This window comes from Antechinus flavipes, chromosome 4 (assembly GCF_016432865.1).
Source record: "Antechinus flavipes isolate AdamAnt ecotype Samford, QLD, Australia chromosome 4, AdamAnt_v2, whole genome shotgun sequence".
In the NCBI taxonomy this organism is placed as follows: Eukaryota; Metazoa; Chordata; class Mammalia; order Dasyuromorphia; family Dasyuridae; genus Antechinus; species Antechinus flavipes.
Genome location: NC_067401.1, coordinates 164,200,954 through 164,216,694, shown reverse-complemented (window position 1 = coordinate 164,216,694; position 15,741 = coordinate 164,200,954). Strand labels below are relative to the sequence as shown.

General features: G+C 44.6%; 1 protein-coding gene across 5 annotated transcripts; it reads right to left on the bottom strand.

Annotated features, from left to right (window-relative positions):
* Positions 1-1,510: 1,510 nt before the first annotated feature.
* Positions 1,511-15,725, bottom strand: PCYT2 (phosphate cytidylyltransferase 2, ethanolamine). 5 transcript variants are annotated; one of them, XM_051995348.1, is made up of 14 exons: positions 15,505-15,725; positions 12,331-12,419; positions 11,761-11,922; positions 11,420-11,486; positions 9,794-9,878; positions 9,373-9,417; positions 8,800-8,853; positions 7,976-8,114; positions 7,516-7,598; positions 7,196-7,273; positions 6,302-6,367; positions 6,024-6,089; positions 5,720-5,808; positions 1,511-2,016 (listed from the first exon to the last, which is right to left on the bottom strand). In XM_051995348.1, the coding sequence occupies exons 1-14, from the start codon at positions 15,591-15,593 to the stop codon at positions 2,007-2,009; spliced, it is 1,122 nt and encodes a 373-aa protein (XP_051851308.1). In that variant the 5' UTR covers positions 15,594-15,725; the 3' UTR covers positions 1,511-2,006. The 5 variants fall into 5 exon arrangements, with proteins under 5 accessions (XP_051851308.1, XP_051851304.1, XP_051851305.1 ...); XM_051995344.1 differs by lacking the exon at positions 1,511-2,016 and adding an exon at positions 4,481-5,538 and having other exon boundaries at positions 15,505-15,719; XM_051995345.1 differs by lacking the exon at positions 1,511-2,016 and adding an exon at positions 4,481-5,535 and having other exon boundaries at positions 15,505-15,717.
* Between the last annotated feature and the right edge of the window lie 16 nt (positions 15,726-15,741).

The window sequence follows — 15,741 nt, the reverse complement described above, 5'->3', positions numbered from 1 at the left end:
TAAACCACTCCAGCATCTTTGCCAAGAAAACCCCAATGAGGTCATAGTTAAATATGACTGCAAAATGACTTCACACACACATATGGCCGTCACTTCAGAACTTCAGGATCTGTATTAATACTCCTTCAAATACTCAATTTACTTATTTCCCACTTATTTATTCTCTCACCTCAACACAACTACATGTGGAGCTGGTCATATTTTGACCTTGCCATTATCCACAAGTATTCTACTTTTATAATCAAGAACTCTGAACTTCCTTTATCTTATCAAAATCAATTGCCATTCTTCTGGTAAATATCTTAAACTTAACACATCCAAAACTTGAACTCAGCTTTCCCTCAAATTTTCCTTTCTTCCTAATTTTCCCTGTTACTGTTGGGATACTGCTATCCCCCCAATTACCCAGGGTATCATTCTCTACTCCTTATTCTTTCTTACCCCTTCATCCCCCATCCAATCTGTTGCTAAAGCCCGTGGTTTCTACTTTTATAAAATTTTTAATACATTCTTTTTCTCTCCTCTGATACCCTTATATCCATACAAGCTGGTGCAAGTCAAGTCTAGACTACTCCACTAGCCTTCTTCCTATCTTGTTTCTTTCCATTCCAGTTCGTTTCATTTTCTGCTTAGCTTGCAAAGTGATATTCCTAAAGCAAAGGACCAACCACATCTCATTCACTTGACCTTCCTTACCCATTTAATGCATTTCTGGAACTCCCTACCATCTCCAAGATTAGTTAGAAAATCCTCTGGCTTTTAAAGATTTGTATAACCACAACTCTTTCTACCTTTCTAGGCTTCTTACACCCACATCCCCCTCCTCTTTTTATTTATTTATTTTTTCACATCCCCCTCCTCTAACCACCATCAATTCTGTAGTCTAGTGATACTGGCCTTTTTACAATTCTTCAAATAAGAGGCCATTGTATAATTCCATGCATTTTCATTGGCCTGGATTTTTTTCCATCTCTTAACCTCCTGGGATTCCTCCAAATCCCAGTTGTAGGAGACAGATTGGTGGACCTGAACTAAGGGAAAATGAGTCCAAACAATGCCTATGACATCTACTTTCTGTAGATATTTTCAGATTTTCCTAATTCTTTCAGATATTTCCCATAAACTAGGACTGATTTAGGGCCTTCTCTTAACACCTAGAAATTGTCTCACTCTCCTCAAATACTTCCCAATACTTTATTGGGACTTAACACCTATTATAATCTTGTCTTGTGTCATAGCACGGATATAAATTGTTCATTAAAGTCAACAAGGCTCTGCAATCAGACAGACTAAAATTCAAGTCTAGCTTCTCTCATATATGGGCTATTTGACCCTGGACAAATTTATTCCCCCAGACAAATAATAATAACCAGTATTTATAGGGCATCAAAGTTTACAAAGTGTTTTTTACATATTATCTCTCACCTGCATTGATGGAGGCTTTTCTCTTTGGGAATACTTTCTACTGTTATTGATAGGTCCAGACCAAAATAAATGAAAACATAGCTGATTTCTTACATCCTAATAAGTCTTTATTCTTTAGGAAAGGACTTTTATCACTCATCCCTCTCCCAGGGCCTACTAATGTCTTACCTACAAGTTGATACACACTATGTTGGTTGAATAAATCAATGCATTTAAAGCTGATACACTTTAGGTGGTGGGAATTCAGTTTCCATGCCTCATACCCAGCTCTAGAAGTTTTATGTTCAAAAGCAGATTTTGTCACAGTTCTTGAGTGACGAGTATTTTTGGTTGAAAAGACTAGGATGAAAGTGTTAAGGAATCTGGTTTTGCTATAGGCTGAAGGATAGTCTTCAACTCCTATCCTAATTCAATTATTTCAGGTGACTGAAATAGTTTTGATTCCCTTGAATCCATTGAACTGCATTTTGGAACTAAGATCCTTTCTCCAGGTAAACTGGGGGGCTTCATATAGTCTTCCAATTCGTCCAGTAAGTCCAGATCATGTTCCATCTCTCTATGGATTCTGGCCAACTGTGTCTTCAATTCCCTCTGGGTCTCACAATAATTCACAAAGAGAAAGGGAAAGATGGGAGTCAGTGCTAAACAGGACTCCAATGAGAATCTAGGCTAAGGATTTTTTGAGGGGAGGAAGGTGGGGAGGAGTGGGAAGTTGATCAGCACAGACTGGCAAAAAGATGAAACAATGGGGGAATTCTGGTGCAGGAAGAACCTTGGTGCATTATATGAACTATATGGCATTTTAAGAACACAACAGTCTTTGGACCCACTAATAGTTTCTGACTAGAGCTTGGAACTGGGATTTCATCATATCAAGAGGTAATTGATGGGATGAAAGCCTGAAGGCACTTTGGAAGCTAATATATTAATTTGGTATATGGGGGAGTGCTGAGAACATTCTGCCTATGGCAAGTGTTGTTAACTCATTTTGTTTGATTTATGAACAGAAATTAAGAGTCTTCCACACTCATCTTAGTTTTATTGCTTTTCTGCCTCGGGGTACGAGGTCATAGGATGTCCCTGGTTTGCCTAATGAATTGGTCTTGGCTCTATTGGGGGGAGGAGGGGAGACAGAGAGAGAGAGAGAGAGAAAGAGAGAGAGAGAGAGAGAGAGAGAGAGAGAGAGAGACTGACAGAGAGAGGACTTCCAATTCTAAGCTTTTCTAGGGAGGTGTAACCCCAGCCCCTTACCTGTCATAGAATGGATATAATTTGATAAAACAAATGTATTATGTACATACACGTATACACAGAGGTACCTCTTCACTTTCTTTTATCCAGTGTATCCTCTCCCTACCATGCCAATGACAATAGCTTATGCTTTCTGGTGAAATCTGTAAACTGTTTCAGAATGCTTTTAAACATGTTAGATATAAAGAAAACCAATACATAATGAAATAAAAGTTAATTTCTCTCCACTAAATCCACAGATTTCCTTTAATCTATCCATTGATGTCCCATGTATCCCAGATTAACAACCCCTGGATTATTATATTGATGCAATTGACTAAAGGTATTACTTCTAAATCTTGGCCATTTCACCCTGTCAGCCCTAACTCCAGCTCCCTTGCCTTGGACCCCAGACCTCATGGAAAGGATAAGCAAACAGTAAGGGTTGAATGTAGCCCTCGCTTTGCAATTCCTGGAGTTCAGCCTTCTGGCTGCTGATTGGAAGTAGCTAAATACTGGGGTCCTGGTATATCACTGATTGGGAGGACAAAGAGCCTGTTCCTGACTGATCCCTTCTGACTTTCCAACTGAGATGTAGTTCAATACCTCTTCTTATCCATACTGCTACATCACAGTCCCTAGAGACACTGTCTTAAGAACTCTGCTCCTAGGGGACTTGATAGTGCAAACTTAGCCAAGAGCACCAGCAGGCACACAATTACTTAAACAGTGTCAAATCCTCTTCTGGAAACTACTTAGCCCTAGAGTTTAGAACATCCTAGGTGGTATCACAGACAGGTGAAGAAGGTAACTTTTAGAATCCACTCAAGCCAGTTTCTTTGGCAGTAGCCACTGAAGCTCTCTGCTAGAGTGGGCACCTTCTGTCCCATCCCCTCGTCCTCTCACAGTTCCTTCCACACCATGACAATCTGGTGCACCAGACCATAGAGATGCAGGAATATTTCATATTCTCCATTCTCCCCGTAAGGAGCTTGTTGGCCTACAGACACCTGAAGACCCTGGGAAGAGGAAGGACCTCCTCTGTAGGAATATGGAATCCCACAGAGATTTAACAATCTAACCCCCAAGGATCTGAATCATCCCAATGAAAGAGGAACAGCTAAGTAGGACATAGATGTAGGGGCCAACACTCAGTTTTAGGGAAGAAAATAGGTTCTAAGCCATACTACTGCTGGGATGACTACTGAAAAGAATGGGGTTGTTGAAGCTTCAGAGGAAAGCACAAAAATTTGAGGGTTGGCCACAGTGGGCAAAAAGGACCCAACAGGTACAGGCCTACTTCCTTGCTAAGAAAACTAAAATCCAGTGTGATCCAGGTTTACATGCCCCAGAGCTGCGCACAAGGATGATGAACAGAACCTAAACCCCCCCCCCCCCAAACTCAGGATTGCTCATAAGTGGGGAACAAAGTTTTAATCTTCAGTTGAAGATTAGACAAGACAGCCAGAGAGATGGTTTTCTGATTCCTTGGTATCCCTGAAGAGGCAAGGGAAGTTTGGTGCCTTAAGCTTAATCAGATTTGGTCTGAAAAGCACACCCTCGCTTGCTCTCCTCATCCCCGTTTATTAATGCTACTGGGGAAGTGACACGGAGCCCTGAGGGGACTGGCATTTGAGAGTGGTTAACTAGGGAGCTGTCATCAAGGGTACACACATGGCATCCCAGCATTGGGAAAGACTCTCTTCTATGAGCCAGCAAATAAAAGCAGATAAACAAGAGTAAGGCACATCTGTCACCTCCAGTACCATATTCTTTCCTTCTTTCTCCTCAAGGGTTGAAAGAGAGACTATTATCTGAGAGGGAGTGCACGTATCCCCAGCATATTTTATTAAGTTCCACTGACAAATTTACAACAGCCAGTTTGATACAAAAATCAGAATACAAAGTCTGTACAGGGAGCAGCAGGATGAGGGGAGGACTATGGGACCCCAGGCAGCAAAGTTGCAGGTGAAAACCAAAGGTCCTAGAGCTCAGGCTGCACGCAGGATGCTTTGGAGTATAACTCTCACCATAAGAAGAATGAAGGGATGAGGCGGCAAGGAAGTTTAGGGAGATGGGATCCCCTTCTTAAGGAGAAGGAAGGTCACCATTTGGATCATTCCCTTTTGGCTATGGCTGACACCCCTTCCCCTCCCCCCCCTTCCCCAGCCAAGAAGTGAGGCTGGATGGGGCCATGCAGAGGAAGCCTCGCTTCTTGGGGGACAGTGGAAGACAAGTTTCCTAAGCCCATTAGGATTGTGCTTAATGTTAGGCGAGGCCCCAGGCAACTGTGATTCATTCCTCTCCCTTCCTGGGAGGTGGGCAGTGCCAAGGGAAGGAAAGCTGGGATTAAGAGCAGCCAGAGCCTGCTCGTGGCTCGGATTCCAAATGCTCAGAGTGCTGGCAGGTCCTTCTGTTTTCCTATAAAGTCAGAGCAGTAGAGCCTAGGCAGGAAGTGTTACTGGAGAATACAAACCCTCCAAAAACACCCCGGGAGACCCAGCACCGAGAGTTTGCTTCCACTAGCCTCTGGCAGCACCCTGCTGGCCTAGTCGGGCGAGGCTTTGAGTTACTCCCAAGTCAGGCTAGATTAAAAAGGGGCCTCAGCTTCATTAAAACGGTAGGTGTGACAAATTCTAAAATCAGAAAGGCAAGAGAAGGTGAGCAGAGCCAAAGGCAGTGCCCCCACTTGGGAGGAAGACAGGGTGGGGCCAGGGAAGGAGGGGCAGGCGTGCTGCTTGAGCCACTTGGGACTAGGCCTCACAGGGGCTCTCCACCTGCACCGCTGCCCCTTCGGGCATTGCCTCTCGTTTTTTTATGGCTTCCAGGACAGCTAGCTCCCGAGCTTCTTTCTTTTGATTTCTTGCTTCATACTCTAATCTGCTAGGGGAAAAAAAAAGCACCCCAGTGGTATCGAGGTCTGAGGTTCCAAAGCCCATCCAGTCCCATGCTTAGATTCCCTGGGACAGATTGGTAAATGTTCATTCTACCCCTGAGGCCTAAAGTAACCAAATGGAGAAACTGCTATGAATCACCTCTTGGGACCACAATGGAGGAAGCTCACCTGTTCTTAATAATTCTCTGTACAATGAGGTCTGTGGTGAGGTCGTTGCCGCTATCGATCTGACGAAAGATGCCCCTTCTCTTGGGTTCCTGTGTGTAGAAGGAGGTCACCATGGGGGTCACAGGCTTCCGAAGGCCCCACTCCTTCCCCCTCAAAAGGAGGAGATGGGGTAGGAAGGAGGAAGAGAAGGAAATCCCTTACTCTTCTTTCCCTCCCTCAATAAGGGAAGCTGTGCAGAGGGAAAATAATTCAAAGACAAGGAAACTGTCTGGGAGTTGGCGCGGAGAAAGACAAAGGCACTCACCTGATATGGGTCCGAACCGTCCTTATCAGGCATGACCTCGGTCTTCCCGTGGCACACCAGGTCTACCTAAGAAGAGGAGCTGTGGCGGTCAACAGAGCTGCTCCAAGGTCCTTAGGGTATAGGGCCTCCACAGGGCATATCCCAGCCCGCTCGGGCACAAGGAGATCAGGAGGACGCACTTTGTAACCCATGGACCCTTTTCTCCTTCAATGCCATATGAATGCTCTGGCCACCCCCAACTCTGTCCCCAGGGCTCTGGAGTCACCAGGATGACTCACCTTAAAGTGATCAAGGAGGTTAGCTGTGACGGCATATGGGGCTCCAATCACTACCTCAGCCACATACTGGGGAGACAAGAGAGGACTGATGACCTAGCTTTTCTCTACCAAGCCTAGCCCCAGGTTAAGCAGCCCTGGGGGGAATCCCACAAATTTGGTTCTAAAGACCAGAAAGTCCTACATGAACCATTCAAAGCAGGAAAGGAGTATGGATATTCAGACTATTCCATAACTAGATCCTCTTTTCAAAGCTATTAGTAAATGGAATCTGAGGTTACTGAGTACCTCCTCTTCTTCCCCATCACACTAATGAGGTCCACAGGAATTAAATGACTTTTAGAAGCTTTCCCAACTAGCAAGTGACAAAGCTGATTTGAAGCCTGATCTTCTGAATCCAAGTCCAAAGTTCCCCAATAGTCTACAAAGAGCCATTAATAAACCTGATAAGGATTATGGTTGAGATAGCCATTTTAAGCTTCCTCTTAAACCTTCCAGAGAAAAAGAGCTTTGTTTAGGGGCTAGGACAGAAAGAAAAGAAACGGTTCATAGGAGGCATTAATTAGAATAAGATGCTGAAAGGGTTTGGGGGCAACCAATGGACCCAAGACTTCCCGAAGGTGGAAGATGTTTACTTCCTTTGAATATTTCCCATCACAGCCCCTAAAGCAGCCTCTGTAAAAGCCAGGAATGCTGATGAGTGAGTGCCAGAACTGACCTTCAAGAGCAGGGGATTTGTTCCAGGGAGTGGTTGTGACCCTCAGAGATGAAGTCTTTCTTTCCCCTCCTGGAACAAACACCTCCCAATAGGCCTGAGTTTGTAGATGACTTAAAGGGCAAGGGAGAGCCCTTTGCTCTAACTCTAGCCTTTTGAAGTCCAACTTAGTCCCAGCTCACCCTGCAGGCCAGCACACTTAGTGTTCTCTCATGCACATTCATGATGGGGTAGTTCTTTCCCTTGTAGTGATTCACCTCCTGGAATCAAACATAGGGGTTAGTCAGATCCAGCGTCCAGCTAGCCAACTAGCTCTTCACAGTCACTTCCTCAGAGAAGGTTCCTTTCCCCCTCCCAACTCTTGCTGTTTGGCTAAAAAGAGGTCATTTTTGGAAATAATGTTCTCCTGAAAGAGAGCAGCACACATGGAGATGCAGCTAAAGAGAAGTGCAGGGTCTCACTTATCTTTTTTTTTTTTTTTAAATCATGACATAGTTCATACCTGGTCAAAATGTAAGCCTGCAATGATGTATGGTCGCTCTGCAAGCTGATAAACCTTCTCCAGAAAAGCCACATGCCCAATATCTGTGCCCAGGTTAAGAGAACAACAGGGAAAGAACAGGGTATTTGTCTCCATAGGGAACCGCCCCAGGCCTCCTTGGTGGAAAACAAGAGTGATAAGTAATCCCATAAAGTTGGGGAAAAGGGGGCTCCTTTGTTCCCTTTTCCACAGTCCAAGTGAACAAGGGGTGGTTCTAGATGACTCTCATTCAGACTCCCCATCCCATCCCCTTTTCCACAGCCTGAAAGAACATCAGTGACCGTGACAATCTAGTCCTCGGGCCCTAAGATTTCCCTTGATCTTTCCAAGGAGGCCTGGTAGGGAAACTGTTTCTAGGACAGACATCCACCCTTCTTCCCTAGGGAGCAAAGTGCAGGAGCGGTGCCAGAAAGAAAGATACGGAACAGGTCAAAGGCCCCAGCCACGTAAATGATGGTGTCTCCTGGTTCTGGCTCCTTTCCAGAAGCAAACTGGATGATCTTTTGAGATGTCTGTAAAAACTGTGACACTCCAGTCCAGGGGCTGTGGCTCCTTGGGCACTGGGGAACAAGCAGGGGGACTGGTTACAAGTTTTCACAGGCCCTGCAAGCTCACCCTGCTAGCCCACATCCCCAGGGGCTGAAGACACAGCCTGTCCCCTCTTCCCAGCCCTTCTGAGCTTCTGGCTTCCTAAGGAAGCCCTCCCCCTCCTCTACCAGCAAGTCCTTGCTTCTTTTGGCAGGAAAGGTCTGCACACCAATGCAGAGAAGGCTCTGTAATCTGGGCAAGGGTGGAGAAGAGGCTGCCAAATTGACAGCTCTCCTTTTAGCCTGAAGATGCTGGCTGGTACTGATACTGAGGGCTGGAGGGAAGGGGAAGGAGGGGGAGGCAATGACTTGGGATAGGGGGAAATCTTAGAGAAACCAAAAAATGATGAAAACGATTTCTTTGCCCCCGTTTCCGGCAGGCTCACTGGGGTGTTTGGGAAGAAGAAGGGACGGGGGAACAGAGACACCTGATGGGAGGGGACTATATACAAGGAATGAAACCTAGCTTTAGCTCAGGGAAGCTTTAATTTGGTAAGAAAGGACGAGCAGATGACAAAAGTCAGAAGTGTTTTCAACATGGCCACTGAGTGAAACACCAGCATCTTGGCCTCCACCAAAGGGCCCCAGATGGACAGAGAAGAAGCAGACAGCAAATCCCGACACATTCAATAGGACCCAGAGGCCACTGTCTTGTCACCTGGGAGAAGCCTTCTGGGCAAATACCTGCCCCAGCAGGTACTAGGTGAAGGGGCTACAGAGGGAGAGAGGGGCCAAACCACTGTTAGAAACTTCAAATAGTGATGGTCTCATATGGCAGTGTCTACTAACACCCAGGGACTGGCATGGTCAGGCCCAAATAGGGAGCATATGTTCGATAAAAGTCCCTAGTTCCTGTCTGCCCCTCTCAGCACTTGTTGAATCTAAGAACTCATTGGGGAAAATTCTGTCTGATACCATCATGTTCATATAAGAGTCTTGATAGGAGGACCTAGGGAATGCAAGGAAACCCAAAACAAAATGGCAGAATGAAGTCCAATTAGGATAAATCCTGGGGTGGGGGAGAAATCTGCCGAAGAGCAGAAAACAAAAGGACAAAGACATAACAGGGGATAGGGACTGGGTCTTTCCCTAACTTCCCTTTATTAAGGGAAAAAATATCAGCTCCCTCTACTTGTTGCTATCATGAAGTCTCTTATACATGTGAGTTGCTAGGTTTTTGCTATTCTATGCACTTAGATGCTAGATAAAAGAACCCTTCCTAAAAACTCACCTTGCCAAAGCTGTCAGTATACTCCCGGTATTCTGAAGGCAATTCCTGCACAGAAAAGTGGAGTCAGGCCCCCAGGGCCAGCATGGCACCAGAATTCCAGACAGCATTCCTTTCCATGGCCCATTGTGGGGGCTTTCCTCACTGATTTGGAGATGTCCCTGTTGAAAAGCAGGAAGCCTGCTGCTCCCTACATGCTGACCAGTCTCAGGAAAGGAGAGTGAGAGATTTATTTCTCATGGCCTATAAACATCCCAACAGTGATTAATGGAAAGAAATATTCACTCCCTTCCCAACCAGAGTCCTGGCTTTCAGGCAGCAGCTATATCTTAAACCCCAGGTCCCAGAGACAAGGCGTAGGAAAAGCCAGGAAAGTTATCAAACTCCCAGAAGACCACTGGTCTCTAGGCCACTCTGGACTTACCCGACTGCTGTGATGGGCCTTGGTCATGAGTAGCATCCGGCCAACTAGATCAGTAGTAGAGACTCCCTGGGTACGTTTACATTCTCTGTGGGAGAGTGGAAACAGAGTCTAAATAGCTCAGTTCTTCTAGTGAACTGGGTGGGGGGGAGGAGGGAGTCGCTGTGGGAAGATCTAAGTATCCACCCTCCTCTCTGTTCTGCAGTAGATGGTTCTGATTTCCACTGAAAGATGGGAGTATTTTGATGCCATTTACCATGGGATAACAAAGGGCATCTGGCTCTACATTCTGTAAGAATTGTCCAAACTTGAAGGACAAGAAAACCCCAGGGACAGAGTGGCCCCATCTACAGCCACCAATGCTCAGGCTTTCAATTTTTTCCATCCACTCAAAACCATTCAAGGCAACATCCAGGTCCTATTGTTGACTAAAAAGTCAACAATTTCAACATCCTGCCTGATAGATAGAACTGACAGTTTGCCAGGGTTCTGATTTAGATCTTATCTTGTTGAGTGACCACTAAACGTCTGCTTCCTGCTCTGTATCTCAAATGACCACAGTTGCTAAGAAAAAAAATGAAAACTTAGGAGACAAAGAAGATAGACAAGAAGACATGTTATAGTGGAATGGTTTCTAATCTCTGGAAATTATGTGCCCATATATGGCAACAAGTATTTTGGTTTTGATCTTTATTTTGCTCCAGTGCAATACACAAGTCGTTATTTTTGAAACATATACACATTCTGATGAGGTTAATAAAATAAAAATTCATTCTAAAATACTACTGAAACTACAGCAATTTTTTTTTTATCATTGTGTGTTTTCTTGGTCAATGATAACAACTTAGATTTTACAGTATTTTAAAGTTTTCAAAGAAATTATTTCACTTGAACTTCACAACAATTCAATGAGGAACTGTCTCCATTTTACAGGTGAACAACTATTACTAATACCATGCAAGTATAAGTATATCATGTGGCATTTGCTAAATTCTTGACATCAAAAAACAGTCCTTCCCAAGCTCAACCGCAGAAGAGAACTGAGAAAATATCCCTCTTTTCTTTCTTTGTTGGTGGGAAATTTATGGGTGTGGAGAGATGGCCCCTGACCTGGAATCCTGGTTTAAACTCACTCATTGCCTGTATAACCTTGGTTTTCACATGTATACAAAGAGAAGATCAGATGACATGAACCATCAAGTCCTTTCCATCTCTCAATCTGTGATCCTATGATTCCTTTCCCACTAAAAAATTCCACAAATCTATGGAATGCTCTTGTTCCTGTGATGCCTGCAGCACAACCTGGTGGTCACACCTAGAAAACCTAGAAAATCACAGATCATCTGCCTACTTAGTAGCTGGGATAAATTCTAGCCAGTAAGAGAAAAAGGAATGCAGAGCTATGCCCTTATTAGCCTCTCTCCAAAGCTATCAGGAATCAAAGAACATACTATGAAATTGTATATAAAATACTGTATGTATAGTAAAGCATTGGCTATGGAAACGTCAAGGACAATCATTTCTCTCGAGTCATTTCAACAAATAGATATTAAGTACTCACTCTGCAAAAGGCATTTCTTTTTACAACATCCTCATCCTCCACCTTAGAGCTGGACAGAGGAGCCTCACCTGTATCTCCCAGCTTTCTTCACTTCTTCATAGGTGTCCCGCCCATCCACAGTTAAGGTGATATCATCTAGGAAGGGACACACAGACATAAACACAGACACACATTAGAGTTAGCTTTGCCAAGATACTTCAGGAGAGCCTTGGCCAAGAGCCCGAGTTTCAGAATCCAAACCTTCATATTGTAAAGCTTCAGGGTCAAGGAAAATGCTTCCAGAGTCTAAGACTTAATGGGTCTGTCTGACAACTTTTCTGCAATTTAAAAAGCTGCCGAGGACCTGCCCCCTTCCCTCTTGTTACCACCTTAGGACTTCCAGGATAGGGTATGCAGCCGGGCCACTTACTGCCGTGAACACAGAAATCACAGTTGTATTTGTCCAGAGTCTCCAGGGCAGTGACGTAAGGAGCACCAGCCACAATCTCATCCACCCACTTGATGGCCTGGACCATCTTGTATCTCTCCTCCTGAGTGAAGACAGGAGGGCCCTTGTGCTTGGCAATCTCCTCTAGTGCAAGGCAAAGAGGAAGAAAGAGTAGAACAATGACAAACACCACTTATGGTCTACTGAAGGATCCATACCAAGGACTCTCATTTCCAGCCCCAATTCAACAACCCAATCTGCTAAAGTACTGCAAAACCAAACATCTTAGCTCTGTAAGATCTTAGGTTAAATTCCTAGACACAGGTAAATCTTGGGGAAACAGAGAACCTCCTGGTAGAACAACTCCTCCCTCACATTTCTTTAGTCTTTCCACCCAAAGTCAACCCTAGTCATACCTTCCATACCTTCACTGCCTGCCCAGGATTGTAATTTATATCACATGACTGGCTGAAAACAGCCAGTATTGCAGTCCTGAGTAATGGGATGGGAAGGCGAGAGATAGGAAAAGATCTGGGGCACCCAGCTTCTTACCATCATTGTGGACCCCTACGACAAGGTAATCTCCCATGGCCCGTGCCTGACGAAGCTGGTTTGAATGCCCATAATGTACCATGTCATAGCTGTGGAAATAAATGGAGGTATCAAATCTTGTATTTGGTTGACAGGGAGGGACAGATTTGAGTTAGGGAAAAATAGCTGGATACAGAAGGTTTAGGAATCACAACAAAATCATGCGTAGTCAGAGAAACTCAAGTGTATCAAAGGGTAGGATTCTTATTGCCAACAACACCAATATGGATTTTTGGCCATGTGACTAAGTCAGGCCTATAAGGAACTTCAGATTGATTCCCCAGTGGTCAGAGGCCTTCTTAATTGTTAAGATTTTTAAGAGGAACTACATAGCATGCTTATTTCTAAAATTTAAACCTAAATTAATTCTTGAAATACTTCTTGAGGAGGCTTTAAATCTGACCTTGGCATTTGGGGTATACTAGGCCCAATTTTTTCTTCCCCAAGGTTCAGAAACAAGACCTAATTCCAGGGAAGGCAGACTCATCCTCAAAAAAAGCCAATTAAAATGAACCCATTAAAATAAATAGGAGAAATGAGAGTGGGAGTGGGGAAAAAAGGGGTAGAAAGGTCAGGTTAGAAGGGAAGCTGAAATTGAGTGTACCCAGAGGAACAAAGTCCCAGTTCCACTGCAAGCCTGGGGATTTTGAGCAGACAGAGGGCCTTTCATAAGCAAAGTAAATAGAGTCCATTACAGAGTCCACTTGACAACAGGGGCAGAGAAACAGCCACTTTCTTACTTTCCCTGGCCCAATATGAGTTAATGGAACCATTGGTTTTGCTTAAATAAGAACTCTGGATTTAGAGTGGAAGGAATATGAAGTACTGATTTGATTTTGTGCCCAAAGTCTCTAAGTTTGTATTAAAGGATTTTTTTTCAGTCCTTTATTACTGCCATCCAGAAACCCCAGATTTACTAAAACACTGGAAAAGTAACTATGGAAAGAAAAATATATCAATTTTCCTGTAGGACAGAACACCTATGATTTGAATTGTTTCGACACAGTCCAGTTTGGACCCCTGGCAGAATAGCACTAGAATATGAATCTGGTTCTGATAATCCAGCAAAGGTCAAATATGCACTAACTACAACCCCAGAATACTTACTGGGATGAAAGGCAGAATACCTGTGTTATATCTCTTGCTATCCTAATGTCAGTAGTATCTTGTTTCAAAATCTCTCTCTAAAGAACACTCACTTCTCTTTAATTGAGTACATGAATATCTTATAGAAATTTATATAATTTTTTATAATTTATGAAACATTTCATATAATCACATTTGAACCTCATTAAATTTATTTGAAGTTGGTGCTAGGACAAGGATTATCTCCATTTTACAGATAAAAAAAATTGAGGAGAGGTTAATAACTGATTTTTTCAAAATTACAAAACAGGTAGAGCTATGATTAAATCCAGGTCTTGATTCCAAATCTAGCACTATCCCAAAGCTGACTTTGCTTATGAAAATCCAGATTTGTAAAAGTGATGAGGGGTGGATAAGTATGATTTTATATTATCTATATACTGGTTAAAATGACAAAAATTTGATTCACATATATTTTCAGAAACATTTCATCAAACACATGGAATTGCACAGTATTAAACATATTAACAGACACAATAATTTAAACTATTATACTATCTGAATCAAATGTTTTATATTCTATCAAAAGCAAATAGAGCTTGGCAGAGCACTTATGAGAAAAACAAAACTAAACCCTTAATGTCTGAGAGAAACTTTTTGGAACCCTGAAAAAGCTCCTCCACAACTTGAAATATTTTAAATCTCAATAAATACTAACCTCACTGCTTTCTTCTTGCAGTCACCTGATAACAGAGTGCTCAGTGTACTCATAAAAGACTATCAGATTTGAGGCTAAAAGCCAAGTATTCTCAACTTTCCCACTCACTTTACTATTATCTCCCTTATCTATCCTCACAGGATGATGAAAGTCAGTCTCCTTATGCTGAATGTGAGCAATAGTCCTAAGTTATGAGGAAGGAAAATTTTATGCATCTTTTTGTAATATTCAGAAACAGTCAAATATTCTATCCCTCCATATCACTATAGATGTGTAGAACCATAAAAGGTCAAATTCCTCAGAACACAGACCCACACAATCATGTTTCTATTTACACTTTACTAACCCCAAACATTCCTTTCCTTCTCAGGCAGAACTTCAAGTTCAAAGACCTACAGCAAGAAACGACCTTCTCCCTCCATTAGAATATCAAAAGAACCATTTTATCTGATTTTAAAGTAAGGAACTGGTCCAAAAATCCACCTAATCCTAGGACGATTAGCTGTCCAATAAAAGAATGGCTAATCTAGAGATTTTCAGTGGAAATTTAATCTTGTAAATGCCTTGTCTCTTTTAAAAGTCCTAGGTTCTAGCTTACAACCCAGTTTCCTTTTCCCAGTCCAACATGCAGCTTCTCCAGAATGGACGCTGCTGACTCTTTGACCTTTCCTCGGCTCCCGGGGCTCCCAAAGAGTCGCTTATCGAATGGTTGGCTACAGCGCTGAGGGAGGAATGGGATAATATATGCAGTGAGCCTGGACTTTTTCTCTGTGCGTTGAGTCCCCGCGAACTGAACCCTGGCGCACGTTTCCAGGAAAGGCAATCCTACGGAAATCTGACGCAAGAACCGAAGGTGCCCGGGGAGCGCTTCGATGAGGGCCGCGGGATGCCGGGCGCCTCAGCTCTCGGAGGCCCGTCAGCCCCTCCCCGCGGAGAAGTGCGGAGTCGGCCGGCTGTCCGCACTAATCTTCCGGGCTTCCCCGGCTCCGGGACTCTGTGGGGTTGGGGGCTGCCATGGGACCCGGCTCAATAACGTCGCCCGGCAGTCCCGGAGTTACCGGGCTCCGCGGCGTTTAAAGCCCCGCTGCCTCGGGCAAGAGCTGCGACATGTCTCCTGAGGGACAGGCGGCCAGCGGCGCAGGACGAGGCGGGGCGGTGCGCAGGGCCCCGGGGCGGTGGCGAGGGGAAAGCACGAACAGAGGGAGGAGAAGAAGAGAGAAGGGAGCTGGGGGAGAGGAAGCTGGCACAGGTGGGCAGTCGGCCCGTCTAGGGGTCGGACAGGGAGGGGACTCGGGCCATTCCGCTCTTCCCTTTCTGCCCCACGCTCTCACCAGCCGTCGCACCAGACCCGCACGGTGCGCTTGGTCCCCGGACTGAGCTTCTTGGAGGAATCCACGGCATCGTGTCCGTTTCGGATCATGTCCCGGCAGCGGCAACGGCTCCAGCCCTTCCGTGTGCGGCACTGCGACCGTGCGACCGACTGACCACCGACACAGAGCGGCCACTGCCGGGGCTGCCACGGCTCCAGAGCCGCTGCCCCCGCCCCCGCGCACGCGCCCACAACCGTC

Coding starts and splice junctions, on each gene's coding strand:
- PCYT2 (XM_051995344.1), bottom strand. CDS start 15,593: ATGATCCGAAACGGACACGATGCCGTGGATTCCTCCAAGAAGCTCAGT. Junction 12,420..15,504: donor CGGGTCTGGTGCGACGGCTG/GTGAGAGCGTGG, acceptor TTATTTCCACAG/CTATGACATGGTACATTATG. Junction 7,274..7,515: donor CAGGCTTACATTTTGACCAG/GTATGAACTATG, acceptor GTTTGATTCCAG/GAGGTGAATCACTACAAGGG.